Source organism: Microcebus murinus, chromosome 3 (genome assembly GCF_040939455.1).
Source record: "Microcebus murinus isolate Inina chromosome 3, M.murinus_Inina_mat1.0, whole genome shotgun sequence".
In the NCBI taxonomy this organism is placed as follows: domain Eukaryota; kingdom Metazoa; phylum Chordata; class Mammalia; order Primates; family Cheirogaleidae; genus Microcebus; species Microcebus murinus.
In genome coordinates this window covers 14391250-14414693 of record NC_134106.1, presented here as the reverse complement: position 1 = coordinate 14414693, position 23444 = coordinate 14391250, and the positions used below count along the sequence as shown (strand labels likewise).

General features: G+C 37.8%; 1 protein-coding gene and 1 non-coding gene across 3 annotated transcripts; both read left to right on the top strand.

Annotated features, from left to right (window-relative positions):
• Nucleotides 1-1374: 1374 nt before the first annotated feature.
• NT5C1B (5'-nucleotidase, cytosolic IB) lies at nucleotides 1375-23397 on the top strand. Of its 2 annotated transcripts, XM_012758561.3 has the most exons (10): nucleotides 1375-1504; nucleotides 3375-3464; nucleotides 3785-3964; nucleotides 4568-4699; nucleotides 6056-6505; nucleotides 6770-6937; nucleotides 8076-8205; nucleotides 10441-10563; nucleotides 10970-11154; nucleotides 23029-23397. In XM_012758561.3, exons 1-10 carry the CDS (start codon nucleotides 1472-1474, stop codon nucleotides 23359-23361), a joined length of 1824 nt encoding a protein of 607 aa, XP_012614015.1. In that variant the 5' UTR covers nucleotides 1375-1471; the 3' UTR covers nucleotides 23362-23397. The 2 variants fall into 2 exon arrangements, with proteins under 2 accessions (XP_012614015.1, XP_012614017.1); XM_012758563.3 differs by lacking the exon at nucleotides 3785-3964.
• LOC142870299 (U6 spliceosomal RNA) lies at nucleotides 7595-7703 on the top strand. Its single transcript, XR_012918728.1, has one exon. It is a non-coding gene; the product is annotated as a U6 spliceosomal RNA (small nuclear RNA).
• Nucleotides 23398-23444: the final 47 nt, after the last annotated feature.

Genomic DNA, 23444 nt, shown 5'->3' with positions numbered 1-23444 from the left:
TCTTCTCTGGATAACCTTCCTTCCCTTTTATAAAGGAGGAAATTGAGATTTAGAAAAACTAAACAGCTTGCCCAGGATCAGAGATAGATATAGGGGTTGGGAAGGGGAGAGGTGAAAGAATTCAGACCCAGGCAGTGGAACCTAGAGCCTGCATGGTAAAGAATATACTCACCCATAGAAAAATGGAGAACTAACACATCTTGTATTATCGTGGATGAAGCTGGAACCCATTCTTCTAAGTGAAGTATCACAAGCATGGAAAAACAAACAATACATGTATTCACCATGAAATTGGTACTAATCACAACTTATGTATACATGTGGAAGTAACAACATTCACTGGGGATTCAGCAGGTGGGAGGGTGAGGGGGATGGGCAAATTCACCCTTAATGGGTGAGGTGCATGCTGTCTGAGGGATGGGCAGGCTTGTAGCTTTTACTGGTGGGGTGCAAAGGCAATTTATGTGACCAAAGCATTTGGGCCCCTGTTATTTCTGAAATAAAAAATAAAATAAAATAAAAGTCCATCTTCCAAATACTGGTTGGATAACTTCTTAAAAACTATCAAAAACATCTCTTAATATTCAATCTTTGTTATCAACCCCCATGAAGAGAGGCCAGATATCTGCCTCAGTGCTTGACAGTTTCACCTGCTCAGGTTGGCATTGCACATGTCTCTTACCTAAAGCTCGGGTGAAGATAAAATCAAAACGGTAAAATGCAGAACATGTTGGACTCTGCAAACCAGAGTTGGGGCTGCCTTTTCCATATTCTCCTCTCTGTGTACACAGGAGGGACAAATGGATGTTAAAAGCATTAAGGATAAGACAAATGCTGGGAAAGGAAGCACAGGTAACATTCTACCAGCTACGGGGAAGGAGCTTTGACAGTGTCTTTCTTGATTGGCTTTTCCATTTTGTGAAAGAAACACCAAATACTAAAGCCAAACTCAAGTCTAAACTACAAGTCTAGAACAAAATCTCAGCTGCCAAAAATAATCTCCAGATTTGCAGAAAGCCCTCCAAAATCTGGTTGGATGGGCAATGACAAATGATTGAGTCCATAAATGAGTTTGGCATTCATTCTGGCAGTACCAGACATAAACCCACAAATGGGATTGATATGCTGAGTGACACAGTGATGCCTAAAAAGATTTAAAAAGAAGAAAGTAGTAATATTGATATTGCTGCATATTAAATATTTGAACAACGTTTAGACATCGATTCCTAAAAACACAGACAATGGTTATGAGAGGATATACTCAAATATGAAGAAATATTATTACTTTATTTTATTTTTAAAAAGTATAGTCACATATTTACAGAGGCAGTTTGTTACTATGGCATCACATATGATGTCATAAATTTGACATTCTAAATGCAAAGCTAGACCAAGCAAGGGAAGGAACAGGAAATGGAGCTGGGGAGACAAGAACCTACATAACAACAAAAGAATTTCAATAGTTGAAGAAATGAGTCAAACATCTCTGAAACAGAAAAAGAAGGTGAGTGAATTGAGTGTCTTAGAATCTTGCCACAGAGTTTAGGAAATGTAAGTATCAGTCCACCTCTACCTCTCTGAAGGCTCTGCAATAATCAAATAATTCCAGATAGTGGCATCATGTAAAGGCAAAGGGAAGGAGGGGAAGTTAAGGAAAGGAAGAGAGTGGAAAACAAGGAGATTAAAGCATACAGTATAAGTAAATCCAGTAAGTCAGTGTTCATTGAGCATATGCTCATGTGTTGTTAGTGGTAAGAGGTAAAAACACAGTTGCTGTCTCTAAATGTCCTACAGCCTAGTAGGGCAGAATACACAAACAAATGACAATTCAGTGCTCAGTAAAAGTATGTACAAAAGATGATGGCAATGCAAAAAAAAAAATGTTTAGGAACTTCCCCCGGGTCACATTGAGCTGGATATTGAAGAACATGAAAGGCCAGAGGAGGTTACAAGGAAATAAGAGTGGTAGGTAGGCAAATACAAGTCACTTTATGTTCTAATAAAGTGTAGAGTGAAGAACATGCAAACCAGAGGTAGACAGGACTACATCATGAGGCTCCTGGTCTGTCTAAACAAATGAATGAAGGCTTCATCCAGGAATGAAGCATAATTTGATTTACATTTTATAAACATCAGTCTAAATAAATACGGTAGACATATCTAGAAGTGGAGAGGGTATGAGGCTACGAAACCTGTTCAAAAGGCTATATTCTAAGAATGTAGTACCATAATGATCAGAGGCCCAGAACAAGGCAATGATAATTGGGATGGAGAATAGGCATTGGATTTAAAATATCTTTGGAGTTAGAAGTGACAGGATATTATAGTGACTGGTGTGTGTGTGTGTGTGTGTGTGTGTGTGTGTGTGTGTGTGTGTGTGTGTTGGGGGGCGGGTGGTTGTTGATGGAAAGATTTTAGAATTAGTTCAAGAACCATACATCTACACCTTGCTCTGCAGTGACATTCTCATTCAACTAACATTGATGACATTTCTCGTAGGTGCAAGGCAGAGAGCATAAACAGATAAATATAGACTGCTCTGAGGGACCTTGGTCTAACCTAGAAGTTGAGCTCCTTAAACAGATATATAACACTAATCTTGATCACATTGCAAATACTGAATTAGCATGAAATAGTAAAAATAGCACTCCAATAAAATAAGCATTTTCCCCAATAAAAAATAAAAGCATAAAATTTGGAACAGGTTTCCTCTAAAACGTGAGTTGTCTTCTTGTTGCACTTTCTTAGTTGGTTTTCCCTATAAGTTTGTTAGTAAGAAACTCTTTTCCACTCTAGGTGCTATGAATAATTAGATAATAAGAACAGAAGACATGTTTAATCTGCACGGGATTAAGGTCCTTATTTTTGAAAATCAGACTAATATTGGTGACACTTAAATCCATAGAAAACTAGAGCTATGGATATTTGGAAAAAAAAAAAAAAGAAAGGTTTCGATTCTATACGTAAGAGAAAAATTTCCATAAGTAACAATCTTCACAGTAATGGAGGGAAAAAACTTACTCTGTGTAAGCAATTTCACATTTAAATCCAAGTCCTGCTGAGCCCTGAAAAATTCTCCCATAGCATTTCCCATGTTATCATTTTTTAAATGATAAATGCTTTATATCTCAAATATATGAAGCAACATACTTCTATAGTAAAAAATGTTTACATAATTGTTTATAAAATATGTGCTATTTTTACTCATGCTCATTAGAATAGGGGAAAAATAATGCCTAAATTTTACATGTTTTTATATTGGCAAAGAGATGAATTCTATGTTTTATTTATATTTATCCTTTTATTCCCAAATCCAAGGTTTCTAATGCTCCTGACATTAAAAATTAATAAACATTCTTTGTTTCCACATTAAGAATGAGACTGGAATGAGGAGCTCAAAAGAGAGTCTGGATGTAGACAAAAGAAGGGACTCTGACAAATCAGGAGTTCGTCTGAACACTCAGGTGAGCTGACCTCTGTAGTCCTGGTGAGAACATTAAAGAGCATAATGGAAAATATTAGGGGACAGGGGAGTTGTGGGAGAGAAGACTGTTGAGATTTGTATTAAGGGATACCTAATGTCTTCATGAGGAGATTAAGGAAAAACTAGGAGAAGCGGGGCCCTATTTTCCCCTCCAGTCCACACCCACCACGTCCCAGAGAATATATGGCACAACAGCAGGCTCCTCTGCTCAGCCTATGGGAGGAGAGTGGTCTTTGTTCAAATCAGGGAGGGAAGGGGAGTCTGGCCATTGCATTGACCGTTTTCTGCACAATCTTTCAGATGAAGCGTGCAGTCTATCCGAATCACTGGCTGAGATGTTGCCCCATGCGGGGTCACTCGTCGTGTAGACGCTGCCTTTGTGCAGCTTTGGGAACAGCCCTTGTCCCCTGCCGCACATTACATATTTATATTCACATGTGCCTGTTTTGGGACCAGGGCCGGCAGATCACCATGATAAGGGTGAGCAGAGATCACACTACTGATTTTGGAGGGGAGTCCCAGGCAATCTGGGTGAGGGGAAGGATCTGGGGAATAGAAACACTTTCACTTGCCTCAGGGTGGTCTCCATTCTTCCTTCTGAAAGGAGTGTTTAAAGGCCCCATTCATTTACATGCAGCTGCCTTAGAGCCCCAAGGTAAGCCACCAGCTGCCCTCACTTTTATTGTATTGTAAAAATGGTGCAATTGTAAAAATTGTCTTTTTAGTATCTATTAACAGGCTCATGCTTGAGGGAAGAAGTGGGGAAAAGGGAGGAACAATGGTCAAGTCTAGTAAGTTCCATAGAAGAGAAGTTACAGGTGAAGAAGTATGAGCTACCCAATATGCTTCTTGGTTTTGGATGTTCTTCCAAGGGGGATCCCCACTTTTTTGCTGCAAATAGAAGTTAGGATTGGGCCAGAATTAGAATAGTGCAAAGGGCTCAGGTTGAATTGAGAGTCATAGAGGCCAGGGATCTCATTGGGTGCTGCTATTTTTAGCCTGACATGGCTCTTCTGTAGGTATATGCATAGAAGGTGTGGGTGGTAGGGTACTACACCCTTGGGTTTCTTCTCTCCTTGACAGGGATCACAGGAATCATTGCCAAAGACTGATTCTCGAGGGTACGTCGTGCGAAATCAATGGTCTAGAACATCCCGAAGTCCATCCATCAAGGGGGGATCAGAAGAGCCAAGAAGCAAGAACAACGCTGTTAAGGTGGATACAGAGATGAAAGGGAGGAGTAGATGATAGAATTAACAATAATAATTTTTAACATTTATTAATGCTTTCTATGTGCTGGGCCCTATTTATGTACTTCGCATGTTTTAGTTAATTTAGCCTTCATGAAACCCCCCTTACTCCAGTTTACCACTGAGAAAACTGAAGCACAGAGTAGCTTGCCTAAGGTTTCACACTAGTAAGTAGTACAGCTAGGATTAAAACCCAGGGGCTGTAGGTCTACAGGCTGCCCACTTCCTCCTTCTTTCCTTCATTCAATAAATATTTATTGACACCCTATGACTCTCACAAGAGGGGATGGAAAGGTAACCACAAGAGAAAAATTAAAAGAGTGCTATATTGTGTGGTGCTTTGGGCTCTTAACTAAGCCTGACCACATAAGCAAAAAAGAAAAAAGAAAAGAAAAAAGAAAAAAAGTTAGTTTTGAAATTAAGTTTTTGGATTCAGAGAGAATGATACAGACCCAGCCATTGGGAAAACATGTATTTCTACCCAACCCATCCATGTCTGTCAGGTTTGGCTCAATCATCCAATGAAGAATATCCCTTTTGAGTCACATATGAAAAAAATCATAAAAACTGAAATAATACATATCCATATATATGCTTAATAACTTCTTGCCCACTTTGGTAAAGGGGTCCTGTCTCTAGAATGGCCCCTTCCTATTTAGGAAGATGACTCTCTGTAATCGTGCTCTCACTGGCACTGGGAGCTCTGAAGGCAATGGGGAGACGCTGGAGTATCCCCATCGCCTATGGACCTTCTCAGCAACCACTGACGGCATTATACTCACGGTGAATGGGGAGGGACACGCCCTCAAGACGCTATGTTGAGTGTTCTGGTGGGAATGTAGGGCCCACTTTGCTCATCAAGTTAACAGAGGGCACACACGGAGGCAATGGACAAGCAAGGTCCATTACCCAAGCCCTCTGCCCTACCTGGAGCCATCTAGCTGAGCAGGTTATATATGGCAAGGGAGGAGCGAAGCTTTACAAGCGATATGCCTGCTGCCTAAGGGTGAGGAGGAGGACTTGTGTCCTATATATTCAAAACAAACACAACAAAAAATGTGTGGGGTGTTGACAGAAGCTAGGGAAAAATGGAAGCAGACAGTATCTGTGTCTGTTCAACAGAAATACTGAATAGCTGGGGCCTAGAAATGACACAGTCCCTTTATCTCTATGTAAAGGAGCTGAGATGAAGTAGGGTCCATCTATGGTCTAGCCATGGAACAGGCGGGAGGGGACAGCTCTTTCGCAGAGACAGGGGTGCGGGGGTGAGGTAGAGACCCCGGCTGGTCTCGAAACGCAGACGCCCTTCTTCTTGCCGCAGCTCCCCAACAGCTCCACGCCCTCCCGGACTTCATCCACCTCCCCAAGCCAGCACGACTCGCCGCCTCCTTCGGCACCGCCCTCTGCCCGGCAGTCCACGCCGACCCAGCAGCAATCTATGCCACTCGACTCACGGCCTCCCACGCCCCCGGAGCCAGAGCCCAGCCACCGACGGCCCCCCACCAAGACGCAAGACAATCCGGAGACCCGCACGCAGGGCATCATGCGGAGCTCGCAGCCGCGGGACTACACGCTGTCCGCCCCCATAGAGTGGAAGTCCTACTCCCAGCGCAGGATGTACTATCCCCCGGGGCAGCTGGAACCCGACTGCATGTCACAGCAGCAGCAGCAGGAGGAGGAAGAGGAGGAAGAGAAGGACGATGAGGAAGCCTACTGGGAGTCCTTGAAGAAGTTCTACGAGAAGGTCCCCAGCTGCTCGCGCCCACGGCCGGTGAGTGGGCCTGCCGCCCCTAGGACCCTGGGCTCCCCACAGCCTCCCTCCCAAGCCGAGCTCCCCTCTGCGGCATAGGGAAGCGGGTCCCAGCCGCTGCTTCTCCTGCCCCAGCCTCACGCAGTCTCAGCCTCTGCTGGCCCAGCATCCCAGTTTTCCAAGCAGGAGCCTGACCAATTTCTTCCCACCGTACCCTGGGTGAGCCCCCGCCCTGATTCCTTCCCGTCTGCGTGACTGTCCTCCCCTGCGCGCTCCTCTCCGCAGCCCAAACCCAAGCACGCCATCACCATCGCAGTCTCGTCCCGCGCGCTCTTCAACATGGTGGACGCCAGGAAAGTCTACGAGGAAGAGGGTCTGGAGAAGTACATGGAGTACCAGCTCAACAATGAGAACGTCATCCTGACCCCGGGGCCTGCATTCCGCTTTGTCAAGGTACTCTGCAAGCTGTCTTTGGCCCGCCAGGACCCTAGATGGCGAGGGAAGGACCGGGGCCTACCCTGGGAACTCATTCGGATTCCCGGATAATCCCTAGTCCACCCTTATCATTCTTGCCCCCTTCCAGTTGACCCAGGTTTATGCTTTCACAAAGGTTTCCAGGCTGTTGATGAAGGGACTCTAGTCCACAATCCTGTATTTGGGGTACTGGGCTCCCCTAAATGGAGTCACAACCCTGAGACCTCTAACAGAATCCTTTGCTCCCTCTCTTCCTAGAAGGAGTAGTTAGAAGCTATAATGAGTTCACAGTCCTGACTAGTAGAAATAAAACACCTTATTAAAATGAGATGAAATTTGCTTTAGCTGTTCTGACCCCATACATAGCATATTAAGAAAATCAAGATAATTCTTGGCACTTAGGGGCATGATTTTAATAGAGAAAGTAAGGTCTCTGAACTTACACTGGAATGTATAGCACTTACAACTTTGATCTACTGCATAACTTATACAAATATTACACACTAACATCAAAACCATGGAAAAACAAATGACACCTCTTCAAGTTGTGGGTAGAACGTACTTATGGGATGTGGTAGACACATGAAAGGGAATCACAAACCTAGTCTAAAGACCTATGTTTAAAAAATAGATGAAACACTCACTTTGGCAGCATATATACTAAAATTGGAACAACACAGAGACAATTAGCATGGCCCCTGTGCAAGGATGACATATGCAAACTCATAAAGCATTATATATTTTTCATAATAAAATAATCATTACCTGATCCATAAAATCAGATTTTAAAAATCAAAAACAAACATATATGAAGCATGAAAGTTGGCCTCATCCTTCCCTGTATCTATCCCCCAGAGATTATTCTAGTAAACCAAATGTTGTAACAATTTTCATTGTTACATTACCCATGTAGTCAACAAACATTAACTGAGGTCCTATGTATGAGAAGCTGAAAATACAAAAATACATGGTGTAACTAGGCCTTAAAGGAGCCATATTCTCTCAGTGAAGAATCTGCAGATTTTGAATTTGACCCTGATGGGATGCTTTCTCTTCAGCCTCCCAAAGTCCACCTTTCCTGCCCCTTTTTACACACATTCATGTTTGTAACCTGCAGGCACTGCAGCATGTCAATGCTAGACTCCGTGAGCTGTATCCCAATGAACAGGACTTATTTGATATTGTTCTGATGACTAATAACCATGCCCAAGTGGGAGTGCGGCTTATAAACAGCGTCAATCACTATGGTAAGTAAAATAAATACCATGTGGAAGACGAGCTCACAGCTTTGGTGGAGAGAAGCCATGTTATTTTGCTAACTGTGGGCTAACCAATGCAGCGTCTTTGATACTGACACCCCCTTCTGCGCAAGGAATGTTTATTTGCCTATGTCAGAACAAGAGAGGCCATGTTCATTTTTAACTTTAGCACAGAGTTGGGCTCAAAGCTCTGGACTTAACTTGTCAAGTGTGAATTTCAAAGTCTTAATCCCAGGTCCTGCAATATATTTCTCTGTTTTATGTTTTTTACTTCTGAACTTGACTTCAAGGAGCCGTCAACCCAAAGGCTTTCTCTGTGATCAAACTTCTTGCTCACCTCAGATCCGTGTTAAAGGTTTAAAGGTTTTCACCTCTCCTTTCTACTCTTAAAATATGATTGCCCCGGCTGCTCTCTCTCCCCACACATCAAATCCATACTCATGCCCACAAAATTGTCCTTATTCTTTACATGGAAAATCTGATTGACTTTTCATAGCATTTCCATCAGTGTATTGAGTTCTTTAAGAGAAAGTTGCCATTTTTTTTTCTATTGTTGAATTACCTGCCTTTTTATTTGGGGCACCTATTAGCCTATTTTCCAGGTAACATACCTAATCTTGTGGGTATATCAAATCAAAATAAGGTCTAAATTTGGATGTATCTGTGAATAATCAAGATATATTACAAGTTATGAGTTTTGTTTTATATTTTCGTAATTATAAGGCTGGTATTTTACTTAGACATAATTTCTCACGCAGTCCTTGTTCATGGAATAACAATCTTCCATCCACAAGAGTTAGTTACTTTCCTTCTCTGGGTGGTGAAGGCAATTTATATCTCTCTCTGCTGTGGTCTCTGTTCTATTATAATAAATGTTTTACATGCCAGCCTCCTCAGTAAACTATGATCTCCTTGAGAAGAGGGCTGCTGTTTTAAGAATCCCTGAAGTCCCGGTGTCACCAAATAATTTCTTAGTCAATAAATTAATATTTAAGAATTTGCAGAGTACACTTTTGTGCCATCTATGCCCCATATTGGCTTAAGTGAAAAAGTGAGAATGTTTTGTTAATACCAAAGCAGACACTTCCACCCCAACTGTTGATGGTACCTACTCTCTTGGTCCATACAGATAAACAACCTACTAGACTCAATATTCTGCTTTGCGTCATGTGCAACTACCCAGTTCATCACATATCTAAAAAGCACTTTGAATAAGTATATACTTAATCATATACATACTGTTGTACTTGTGTACATACCTAGTCTCACATTGTTGAACATTTTTTTGCTTTTATAAATAACCCTAAATTGAGACTTTTCTATATAAACCTTTACCAGAGTTTCAGATTATACTCTTAGGATAAATTGCTTTAAAAAAAGGAGGGGGGGGATCCTAGGTCAAATGATATAAACCTGTTAAAAGCTTTTGATATGTGTTGTCAAATTACTTTCTAGACAGCTTGTGCCAATTTATACTTTCACCCATAGTATATGGGTGTGCCTATTTTACAAACATCTCACTAACAGCCAGTGTTTTTTTTAATTGTTTTTTATTTGAAAGCATTTAATAGTATATTGATGTTTAGTTTGCTAATACAATAATTGTGTTAAAAATTTCAAGTCAGAAAAGAGTGATAATTTCAGATGTTTGATGTTGTTTTAGAAATTGGTTTAAATCCCAGCACTATTTGTTGTTAACTATTCTATTGCTACTAAAGAAATGCAGAAATGGCGCTTAAAATAGAGCCACATCTTAACAGGCTCTTTCAACAAGTAGCAGGCTATAAATCAAGGGAAAGAGCATTGTTCTGTTGTAGATAAGAGTCGAATACTTGGCTCAAGTCTGCCTTATGCATGTAAACCAGTGGGTTAGACAAGTCTTTATGTCTCAATTTCCTTTTCTGTGATGAGTATATTATACCTACAGTACAGTTGTGAAAGTAAATTGGCATGGTCTATGTGAATATATTAGTACTTCATAAACTATAATGCATCAAACATACCTACTATTATATGAAATAGCTGAGAAATTTTTCGATTTGGCATTATGACAATGATTCTAAAACTTTAATTATTTCTAAAGTAATTTTCCCTTTAGATTTACAAATGAAGTCATTTGGATTTACAAATAAATTCTGTTATTTCTAAGGTTTCTGTTATTTGGATTTACATTGTTTTGTCTTTAATCTCTGCCATAACAAAGTCTTTCTTACCTGATAATAGGCTTACTGATTGACCGCTTCTGTCTGACTGGTGGCAAGAGCCCCATTGGCTATTTGAAAGCCTATCTTACCAACTTGTATCTTTCAGCGGACTCTGAAAAAGTACAAGAAGCAATACAAGAAGGTATTAATCTGATTTCATCTCTCTGGTTAATAAAGAGGTTTGCACTAATGGTTACTTACATTGGGTTTCACATGTAGTTATGAAGCTTATGTTCTTATTGGATTTTCTACCAAGGTATTTGCACATGTGGCAGCCCTTAAGTTTGTTCTTAAGACCTTTGGCTTTCCTGGAAATGGATATGGATACCCACAGTAATTGTCCTGCCACTCAGTTCACACTTTCCCCACCTTGTAGAAACAGAGGCAGTGCATCAGTCACTGTTCTGAGACGTGTGCTTGTGAAGAGGAGTGGAGTCATCAGGGTATAGCTAAAGAGGAAACATAGGTCTGGGAGGATTTTTTTTAATGGAAAAAACTAAAACTCATGGCTCTGAGAAGAGTACTAATTAATCTCCATGATCTGTCAGGTATCGCCTCTGCAAAAATGTTTGATGGAGCCAAAGACATGGCTTACTGTGACACCCAGCTCCGTGTGGCATTTGATGGGGATGCTGTCCTCTTCTCTGACGAGTCTGACCATATTGCCACAAAGCATGGGCTGGACAAATTCTTTCAGCACGAGTCACTATTTGAGAATAAGCCTCTTGCTCAGGTAGGTTCAATGAGCTCTCATTAATTTTGATGTACTTATTTTCTAACACATAAATATAGATATTTGTTCATTGTGATGGCTTTTTAAAGTATTTTAAGCTAGTCACTCCCTCTCACTGTCTTGTCTTTGAAGCTTTCTCCCTTTTATTCATGAATTGTTGACTTTGAAGCATTAGCCACTGACATTTTTAATTTTAACATTACTTTATCTATCCTTTTGGTAACTCCTCTATGATCTTATGATAATGAGTCTACTCCCTTTAACTTATGAGTAACAGAGGCAATATAGATTACCAACAAGCCATTTCTACACAACAGGCTCTCAAAATAGTAAGATCATTTACTACATTTACATTTATAGTAGGTTAGTAAACATTTGTTGAATCTCTCAGCCCTTCATCTCAAACTCAAGAAAAGCATCACTTAATTGATAAAAGATGCAAAACTGAGAGCTTGAATTAAATCGAATAATAAGCTTCAAACAAGTGCAAACTATGAATACTTAAACTGAAATTAAATATTTAGGTTTTTTGGAATCCATCCATGAACTGAACTGTTAAAATCAGGTCTAAAATGAATAAAATCTATAACTTCTGAACTAAAAGAATTTTGAAACATCAAAATATTCTCTAATATGAATCTGAGATGATGGTTCATTTAGTTTTATACTATGAATTTTCCCATGAAATTTAATTGTCCCTTTTTTCTCAGTTCTTCATGAACTTAAGTGAAAGTTAAATATTTTCATTTTTGCTTAAATTTATGAAAGTATGAAGACTAATTGAAAGATAAAAAGTTTTACTACTTTGCCATCTCACATTATAGCAAGCAATATTTAAATTATGTGTGTGTGTATTTAACTTCATATTTTCTTTCTAAACAGCTCCTTTTGAATCCTTGACCTAGTGTTATGAAGTAGTTTGGTATTTACAAATCTTACTATTGAGAGGGAAAACCTTTGTTATATTTTATATCAGCCTACTTTTTAGAAGTTCAGAGTCCATTGTACATTTAGAGGTTTTCACCATTATTAAAATGTAGGAGTTCTCAAAAAAAGAACACTTAAACAAAAACACTTCAAAGAAAGAATTCAGGACAGTGTTAAAATACCATTTTCTCATCTTAGTTAAATCTAAATCTCTTTTAGATTTTGCATTTATCAGTTCTTGTTTCCATGTTTTACCTTGCTATTTTTTCATTTAAACTTTATTGAGGTATTTAATATTTAAGAAGTTGCATGTATTTAATATATGCATTTTGATAAGCTCATACATATACATACACCCATAATACCATTACTACAAACAAGGTAATAAACTTATCACTTCCAAAAGATTACTTGTCCCCTTGCCTTTTTTATCTTTTATTTTATTTTTTGTAGTAAGAACATTTAGCATGGTATCTACTTTCTTAACAAGTTTTAAAATGTACAATACTGTATTTTTATTATAGGCACTATGTTGTATAACAGATTTCTAGAACTTACTCGTCTTAGCATAATCTCTTACAGGCCCATCCATGTGGCTGCAAATGGTAGGATTTCTGTCTTCTTAAAGGATGTAATATATATATATATATATATATATATATATATATATATATATATAATCTCATAATTTCTTTATCCATTCCTCTGTTGGTGAACATTTCAGTTATTTCCAAATCTTGGCTATTGTGAATAGTGCTGCAGTAAACAGGACAGTGCATATATCTCTTTGAGATCCTGATTTCACTTTCTTTGGATATATATTCATAAGTGGGATTGCTGGATCACATGGCAGTTCTATTTTTAATATTTTGAGGAACCCCCATTTTGTTTTCCACAAAGGCTGCACCATTTTACATTTCTACCCACAGAATACAAGGATTCCAAATTCTCCACATCTTTACCAACACTGATCTTTTGATTTTTTGATACTAGCCATCCTGACTGTCATAAGGTGCTATCTCATTGTGGTTTTGATTTGCATTTCTCTGATGCTTAGTGATATGGAGCACCTTCCCATATACCTGTTGGCTATTTATATGTCTTCTTTACAGAAATGTCTATTCAAGTCCTTTGCCCATTTGTTAATCATTATTTTTATTTTCCTGTTCAGTTGTAAGAATTCCTTACATATTTTGGAAATTAATCCCTTATCAGATGTGTGGTTTGCTAAATATTTTCTCCTATTCCATCAGTTGCCTTTTTACTCTATTGATTGTTTCCTTTGCTATGCAGAAAGTTTTAGTTTTATGAGTTTCACTTGTCCATGTTTGCTCTTTAAATTACTTTTTTCCTCATTAAACAATTGAAATTATGAAGTCTAACCCTAGTTATTGGAGAAATATCCAACAAATTTCTAGTAAGTATGCTTGCCTTTATTATGCAGTCCTTCTGCCAGTGTAAGAAATGCTATTTTTTACATAGCAAGGCTGGATTTTCCATAAAGGCCAGAAGGCTTTGCCAGGGACATTACACTGATGAGAAAGAAGTTACAAGGTATGCCTTCTACCAAAGACATTCAAGGACACTGGGAGTGGAAATTGTGGTTTCATCATGACAGTGTCCCAATTTTCTCAGATGGAAGAGGTCTGAAAGTCACCAGCAAATGATGCAGCTGGAGAGGATTAATTTGACAACTCTCATTGCAGCTTATAAACCTCCTATCTCCAGTGTGGTACAGTGACAACACAACTGTTATCTCTTCATTTGATCTTTCTCTGTCCCCATTCTAGAATAATGGCCCCCAAGTGTGTGGGGGGGATGTTTTAATCAGAGCTGTTGACATGTAATTTACATACAGTAAAATTCAACATTTTTAATGATAGTTCTGAGTTTTGACAAATATATACAATTGTGAAACCATCAACGAAACAGAAATACTCAACATTTTCGTGAAATTGCAAAATTCCTGAATGCCCCATTATAGTCATCCTGGTCCCCTATATCCAGGCCCTGTCAACTACTCATCTGGTGTCTGTCCCTATTGTTTGTTTGTTTGTTTGTTTGTTTTGAGGGGGTTCTTTTCCAGATGTCACATAAATGGAATCATACAGGATGCAATCTGACTTCTTTCATTTAGCATAATGCCTTTGATATTCATCCATGTCACTGTGTGTTTAAATAGTTTGTTTCTTTTTTATTGCTGAGTAGTATTCTGTTCTATGGATGGACCACATTTTTTTATCCATTTACCAACTGAAAAACATTTAGGTCATTTCTAGTCTTTGATATTTACAAATAAAGCCACTTTTTAAAGTTTTCATACGGGGCTCTGTATAAACATAAGATTTCACTTCATGTCTAAATACCTAGGAGTGGGATTGCTAGATCATGTGGTAAGTATATGTTTAACTTGATAAGATACTGTCAAACTATTTCCCAAAATGACTATAATGTTTTGCATTCCTAACAGCAATGTGCCAGAGATTTTGTTGCTTTGCATCCTTGTTAGTATTTAGTGGTAACATGTTATTTTCTTGTATCATGTTAAAGTCAGGGCTTTAAGTATATCTGTCACCAGAATACTGTACATTGTACTTGATAGGTATATTTTTATCCCACACCTCTCTCCCAACCCCCCCCCTCAGTTTCTGATTTCCATTATACCTATTTATGATCATATAGATCCCTTGTTTATTTCCCACTTATAAGTGAGAGAGAACATGTGGTGTTGCTTATCTCATTCCTGAGATATTTCATTTAGGATAATAACTTCCAGTTCCATCCAAGTTGCTGTGAAAGACATTATTTCATTCTTTATTATGGCTGACTATACCTGCTGGTGTATATACACCACATTTTCTTTGTCCACTCATCAATTGATGGGCACTTAGGTTGGTTCTGTATCTTTGCAATTGTGAATTGTTTTGCAATAAACATTTGGGTTCAGGTGTATTTTATATGAAAGGATTTCTTTTCCTTTGGGCAGATATCCAGTAGTGAGATTGTTGGACCAAATGGTAGTAAGGAATATCCATACTGCTTTCAATAGTGGTTGTACTAGTTTACACTCTGACCAAGAGTTTGTAAGTATTGCCTTTTCACTGCATTTGCACCAACATCTATTGTTTTTTTGACTTTTTAATACTAGCAGTTCTGATGGGTAAAGTGGTATCTCATTGTGGGTTTTTTTTTTTTTTTTTTTTTTTTTTTTTTTGAGACAGAGTCTCGCTTGTTGACCAGGCTAGAGTGAGTGCCGTGGCGTCAGCTTCGCTCACAGCAACCTCAAACTCCTGGCTCAAGCAATCCTTCTGCCTCAGCCTCCCGAGTAGCTAGGACTACAGGCATGCGCCACCATGCCCGGCTAATATTATATATATATTAGTTGGCCAATTAATTTCTTTCTATTTATAGTAGAAACGGGGTCTTGCTCTTGCTCAGGCTGGTTTCGAACTCCTGACCTCGAGCAATCCGCCCGCCTCAGCCTCCCAGAGAGCTAGGATTACAGGCGTGAGCCACCGCGCCCGGCGTCTCATTGTGGTTTTAATTTGCATTTCCCTGATGATTAGTGATGTTGAGCATTTTTTTTTCATGTGTTTATTAGCTATATGTCTATCTTCTTTGAAGAAAAATCTGTTCATTTCTTTTGCCCACTTTTTGATGGGGTTATTTGAGTTTTTTCTTGCTGATTTGTTTGAGTTCTTTGTAGATGCTGGATAGTTTTGTTAGATGAATAGTTTGCAAATATTTTCTCTCATTCTCTAGGTTGTCTGTGTACTCTGTTGATTATTTCCTTTGTTGTGCAGAAACATTTTAGTTTAATTCAGTCTCATTTACTTATTTTTGTTGTTGCTGTGTTTGCTTTTGGAGTCTTACTTATAAATTATTTGCCTAAGCCAATGTCTAAAAGAGTTTTTCCTACATTTTCTTCTAGAATTTTTATGGTTTCAGGTCTTACATTTAAGTCTTTAATCCACCTTGAGTTAATTTTTGTATATGGTAGGAGACATGGATCCAGTTTCATTCTTCTGCATGTGGCTATCCAGTTTTCCTCACACCATTTATTAAATTGGGTGTCCTTTCCCCAATGTATGTTTTTGTCTGCTTTGTCTAAAATCAGTTGGTCATAGCTACATGGCTTTCTTTGTTCTTTATACTGTTCCATTGGTCTATTTGTGTACTTTTATATCAGTACAATGCTATTTTTGTTACTGTAGTTTTGTAGTATAATTTGAAATCAGGTGATGTGTTGCCTCCAGATGTATTCTTTTTGGTTAGCACTGTTTGGGCTACTCAGGTTCTTTTTTGGTTCCATTTTAATTTTAGGATTATTTTCTCTAGATCTGCAAAAAATTATGTTGGTATTTTGATGGGAATTGAATTTAATCTGTAAATCACTTTAGGCCATATGGACATGTTAACAATGTCGATTCTTCCAATCCATGAACATGGGATGTTTTCCCTTTGTTTGTGTCATCTATAATTTCTTTCATCAGTCCTTTCCTTTTCCTTTTTAATTTAAGCTTTTTAGTGTTTATATAAAATTAGCTCATTGTAGTTGTAATTTTCATTTCTTTAATGACAAATGATATTGAGCATCTTATCAGGTGTTTTTTTTACTATCATATCTTCTTTGGTGAAGCATCTGTTTAAATATCTTGCTTATTTTCATTGGATTGTTTTGTTTTTTTTTATTATTGAGTTCTTTATATATTGTGAATACTCATCCTTTATAAGATATGTGTTTTGCAAATATTTTCTCTGAGTCTGTGTCTTTTCATTCTCTTAATACCTTTCAATATCTTTCTGTGAGCAGAAACTTAAACTTTTGATGAAGTCAGATTTATGAATTTATTCTCTTAAAAATTGTGCTTATAATGTCATATCTAAGAAATATTTGCCTAATTCAGGGTCACAAAGATGTTCTCTTATGTTTTTGTATAGTTTTCTAGTTATAGGTTTTATACCTAGCATTATGATCTATTTTGAATTAATATGTATTTGTGTGATGTACTGGTTGTAGTTCATTTTTCCTGCTTATGATTGGGTTTCTTAATTGTCCCAGCATTATTTCTTAAAAAGTCTGACTTTTTGCTCTGTTCCATTCATATAGGTATCAGTCCTTTTACTGACATTACACTGTCTTGATTATTGTAGCTTTATAGTAGATCTTAAGACCAGGTAGTGTGAGTCTTGCAACTTTGTTATTTTCCAGCATCATTGTGTATAGTCTGATTGTCTTGCATTTTCATATAAATTTAGAAGGAGCTCATCTATATCTGGAAAAAAAATTCTGCTGGAATTGTTATTGGAATTGTATGGAATTTATAGGTAAATCTTGGAAGAGTAGTTATCTTAACAATATTGAGTCTTTTAGTCCATGGATGTTTAGGTCATTTTTAAGTTTCTTTCATTAGTGTTTTGTAGGTTTCCGCATATAGACACTGAATATTTTGAACTACTGTAAATGGTACTGTTAAAATCCTTAATTTCCATGCTTGTTTTGGCAGCACATATACTGAACTCCTTAATGTCCAATTATTTGTTTATTGCTAATACACAGAAATACAATTGTTTTTTGTATCCTGCAACATTGTTCACTCTTCTTGTTAGTCTTAATGGCATTTTTATAGATACTTTGAGATTTTCTAAGGAGACAATAATGTTGACTATGACTAAAGATAGTTTTATTTCTATCTTACCATGCTGTATGTATTTTTTAATCTTTCTTTCTCTATTACATAGTTCGTACATTTAGTGCAATGTTTAATAATAGTGATGAGAATAGACTTCTTTGCCTTGTTCATTGATCTTAGAGGGGGACATCATTTAGTCTTTCACTCTTAAGTATGTTGCCTATAGGGTTTTCTCTAGATGCCCTTTGTCAATTTGAGGAAGCTATTTTCTCAGTATTTCAAGAGTTTTTATAAGTGAATGTTGAATTTTGACCAGTGTCTTTTTGCTTCTATTGAGAAAATTATGTGACTCCTCTTTTAGTCAGTTGATGTGTAAATTATATTGATGAATTTTAAAAAGTTAAAGCAGCCTTACATTTTTGGTATAAATTCAAATAGAACACATGCTATTATCCTTTTTGTACACTACTGTATCCAATTTGTTAAAATTTAGAATTTGTAATTAATTAATTTTGTCTTCATGTTCTATAGCTTTCTTTTCTTATAGTATATTGATTATAATTTTGGTAGCAGGGTAATGCTGACCTCATAAAATATAATACAAACTATTTTAAATGTCTGGTAGAATTTTTCAGAGAATCCATCTGGGCCGGGATTTTTCTTTATTTCTTTTTTTTTAATTTTAGAATATTATGGGGGTACACACGTTTTGGTTATGTAATTTGATTTTGTATAGTTTGATTTAAAGTTATAACTGTGCCCTTCACCCATATGATTTGCATTACATCCATTAGGTGTGTATTTACCCATCCCCTCCTCCCCGCTTCTACCTACTTAATTTCCATTCATATTTACTTCCATATGTGCACCTAAGTGTTGGTTGATTAGTTCAAATTTAATGTTGAGTATATGTGGTATTGGTTTCTCCATTCTTGCCATACTTCACTTAGAAGAATGGTCTCCAGTTTCATCCAGGTTATTACAAAAGATACTGGATTGCCATTTTTTATGGCTGAGTACTACTCCATTGTATACATATAACACATTTTATCAGTCCACACATGCATTAATGGGCACTTGGATTGTTCCCACATCTTTGCAATTGTGAATTGTGCTTCTATAAACATTAAAGTACAAATGGTTTTTCTATAAAATGCTTTTTGCATTGGGTAAATACATAGTAGTGGGATTTCTAGACCCAATGGCAGGTCTGTTTTTAGTTCACTGAGGTATCTCCATACAATTATCCATAGAAGTTGCAGTCTACCAACTAGTTTACAGTCCACCAACAGTGTATAAATGTTCATTTCTCTCTTCATCCAGACCAACATGTGTTGATTGGTACTTTTTGATTAGAGTCAGTCTCACTGGAGTTAGGTGGTATCTCATTGTGGTTTTGATTTGCATTTTCCTAATAATTAGAGATATTGAGCATTTTTTCATGTGTTGTTGGCCATTGGTCTATCTTCTTTCGATAGGTTTCTGTTGATGCCTTTTGATGGGGTTGTTTGATTTTTTCCTTGCTGATTTGCTTGAGTTCTTTGTAGATTCTGGTTATTATCCCTATATCAGATGTATAGCATGCAAATATTTTCTCCTATTCTGTAGGTTGTCTATTTATTGTATTGATTGTGTACTAGACTCTGCAGAAACCTTTTAATTAGATCACGTCCCATTTATTTATTTATTTTTATTGTTGCTGTGGTTGTTTTGGGGTCTTCTTCATAAGTGCTTTGCCTGGGCCAACGTCTTTATAAGAGTTTTTCCAACATTTTCTGCTAGAATTCTTACAATTTCATGCCTTATGTTTAAGTCTGTTATACATCATGAGTTAATTTTTGTGAGCGGTGCAGATCCTGCATCAGTCTTCTATATGTAGCTGTCCAATTTTCTGAACACCATTTATTCAATATAGGAGTTCTTTACCTCAGTGTATTTTTTGTTTGATAGTCTTTATTTCTCCCTTATATAAGTAACTTAGTTTTGTAGGATACAAAGCTCTGGGCTGGCCATTATTCTGTTTTAGAAACTGAGGATGGGTCCCCAGTCCCTTCTGGCTTGTAAGGTTTCAGTTGAGAAGTCTGCAGTTAGTCTGATAGTTTTTCCTTGTCAGTTTCCCACTGTTTTTGCCTTACTGCTCATAGGAGTGCCTCTTTTGTGTTTACTAATGACTATGTGTTGTGGTGACTGCCTCTTTATGATGAATCTCCCTGGGGTCCTATGTGATTCTTCTTTCTGGATATCCAGATTTTTAACAAGGCCAGGGAAATTTTCCTCAATTAATTTCTCAAAGAAATTATCCAACCCTCGTGTATTTTCTTCTTCACCCTCAGGGATTCCTATGATTGTTATGTTTGTCCTTTTTACCAATCCCACATTTCTTATAGGCTTTGTTCCTTCCTCTTATTTCTTTGTTCTTTCACTTTGATTAGTTTAGCTCATAGGTGTTATCTTCAAGCTCTGAGATTCTTTCTTATTCTTGATCTAGCCTATTGTTAAGGCTTTCCACTGTGTTTTGTAATTCCTTCAATGAATCTTTCATTTCCAGAATTTGTTTAGTTTCTCTTTAATACTTTGATTTCTTTAGAGAATTTTTCATTATTTCCTGCATTGTTTTTGTGGCTTTTTACGTTAGGTTTCTATTTTCTCTTGTATTTCAGTGAACTTTCTTATAATCCATATTTAAATTCTTCATCTGTCATTTTAACCATTTTGTTTAGTTGGTACCTTATTGGTAAAGAGTTCTTGATTTCTTTGCGGGGGGGGGGGTGTACATTCACTCCGAATTTTCATGTTTCTCGGATTCTTTACCTTATTACTTCTCATTTGGCTTCTTAATTGTGAACTGGGGGTATTAGAGCCCTGTCTTTGAACATCCAAAAATCGACTCCTGACTGTGCAGGGAGAGGAATGCTGGTCCTGAGTTGGCTTTGGGGTGTTTTAGCAGGTTTGATGAACCTCTTAGTTTACTTCTCACCTATTATCTTCTTCTCTTCCCAATGGAGAGTATTGAGCTTGGTCCCCCAGCTTAATCTCTGAGCTAGTGGATTGTACTTGTGAGTACAAATCCACCACTCCCTAATTGCTTGAGTTGGAAGGCACTATGTTTAGCTATGCAGTTCTTCCCCTTGTCATTGATTGTAGTTTGCATGGAGGAGCCAGCTGCCAAGCCAATCTTTTGTGCTCATGGTAGGCTCTGGTCCCCCATGTGGAGCACATGAATGCCCTAACATTTTAGAGGGACTCTGTAGTTCCTATGGGGTTGCTTGGTCCCTAAGCCCCCTGAGATGTCAGGAGCAAGACAGATCATGGCTAGAATACGAGAGTGAGAGGGACTTTGCTAAGCCTCAGCAGGGCTCAGAGGTTGCTTATCTGCCCGCTAGGAGGAGCCACTGATACGGAGTTCAGGGCAATCTCTCTAAGCCTGGAGAACTGCTCCCAGGGGAGGAACCTAATTGTATGATTGCTAAGGCCCCAAACCAGGCTTTTCCCATCCCTGTCCACTAGCTCAGTTTCTCTGTGGGGTGGGACATGCGCCCTTCCTATTTTCTCCCTGGAACTGCACAGCACTCTTCCCTCAGATTAGCCCATGTACATTCACTCTCTGCCCAAGACTGGCTCTCAAGCTACCGCACAGTTCATGTATTTGACCTGCTGGCGCGAGTCTCTGTGTGATACTGGCAAAGATTTTAATGCATACATTATTAAAATATTAAAGAGTAAAGGCCCACATTTTGTAATAGGGAAATAGAATCAGAATGCTCATCACTGAGACACGGCATAGTGAAATTATTGGACTTCAAAATGAATAAATAATTCTTTGGGCTGATGGCCCACAGGGAATAATCACCATAAGTGCTAAAAGGGTTGAGTGGGGGACCAAGATGCTGCCCTCAAGCTTCTTAATAGCAAAAGACAGTGGAGCGCTATTTATACGATTTCATGGAGAGTAAATATAAACCATGTATTCTATATCCAGGCAAAATTTCATTTAAGTAAACAGGAAAAGATAAATAGTTGAGAACATACTGTATTCTCAGGGATTATTTCCAAAGATGTTTTTTGTGAAAATTAGTACTAGAGAACAAATTTCAGCCAATGTGTGGGTGACTGGAAGTACAAAGGCACAACTGAGCATAGACTATATTCAACTAAAAAAAACACAGGTATTAGGATGGCAGGAAAAAAAGCAAATATAATGTGTCCTGACATTGTAGAAATTATACAACTAACAAAAAATGGAAAAATATGGAGAAAAGAAGGTCTATGGAAAAGTGTGCTGATACGTTTCAGTTACAGTGGCCAAAGAATGAAATGTAAAGCTGATAAACAGAAATAAAAGAATACTTAATAATTCAAATCTACACACTGAAGAAGATCAACTAAATGACTAAAATTAGATGGTGGATAAGAAATAGAAGATTAGAGAGACATTGAAAAAACATCTTAATTTTATTATTTCTCATGGTAAAGAATAATAGATCCAGGATTAAAGGTTAGACTTATAAAAGTATTCAATGAAGGAAATAACGCAAATCTTCTTAAATGCCAGAAGAATCACCCATACACACATACAAAGAAGACAGATAAAAGCCATTGAACAATCCTTTAGAATCTTTAAACATAGAAAATGCAATAAAAATCACAGGACAAAACCAATCTCAAGTGTATTTACAACATAAATAAATGTAAATGAGCTAAAACTCAACTATTCTTTTAAAAAGTAAAACTTTCAGATTGGATCACATAGAAAAATCCAATTCTAAGCTCTATATAAGTGAGACAGCTAAAGCTAAGTGTTTAGAAAGGTTAAAAATGAAAGCAATTGTGAAATATATGAAGCAACTGTAAATATGATTAGATTCAGGCCAAAAGTCATTGAACTAGACAAAAGGGTATATACTTCATGACATTAACACATGCAGTTCACAAAAAGCAAATAAAAACACTAGTGCTTTAGGCAACCAACTGGAGTTTGTTTAGAGTGACCACCACCCCAGTTTACCATGGATAGATTATGTCTGTTGTCTTGGTTTAATTACTTATAGAACATTCTTTCACACTTAAAATATCTGGGTTCATATGATAAATCACATGGTCATCCTAGGTTTATTCCAGGAATGCAAGGACCGTTGCATATCAGGAAATATATTCACATAAATACATGGAGTTTAAACATTGTGCTGTCAGCCTCATAATACTGCATGCCATGCTGTAGTATATCCTTTTATAAGCTCTTATAAGCCTCTGCTTTTTCAGCACTCACTTTCTTTGGTTCACTGGATCACAGCTCTGATATATGTTCCTTTTACAGGGTCCCTTGAAAGGCTTTCTGGAAGATTTAGGCAGACTGCAAAAGAAGTTTTATGCCAAAAATGAACGGTTACTTTGTCCTATCAGGACCTACCTGGTAACAGCAAGGAGTGCAGCCAGTTCAGGTGCCCGTGTGCTGAAGACCCTTCGCCGCTGGGGTCTAGAGATAGACGAAGCTCTTTTCCTTGCTGGAGCTCCCAAAGGTCCCATCTTGATGAAGATCCGGCCCCACATCTTCTTTGATGACCACATGTTCCACATTGAAGGGGCACAGAAATTAGGCACCATTGCAGCTCATGTACCTTATGGCCATAGTCAAAAATACAGTGCTTAGAGACAGGGAGGAGAAATAAAGCAGTGACAGCGTGAATCGCAGAAGCCACTTCTTTTGGCTCTCTAGGGTAATTAGATACTTCA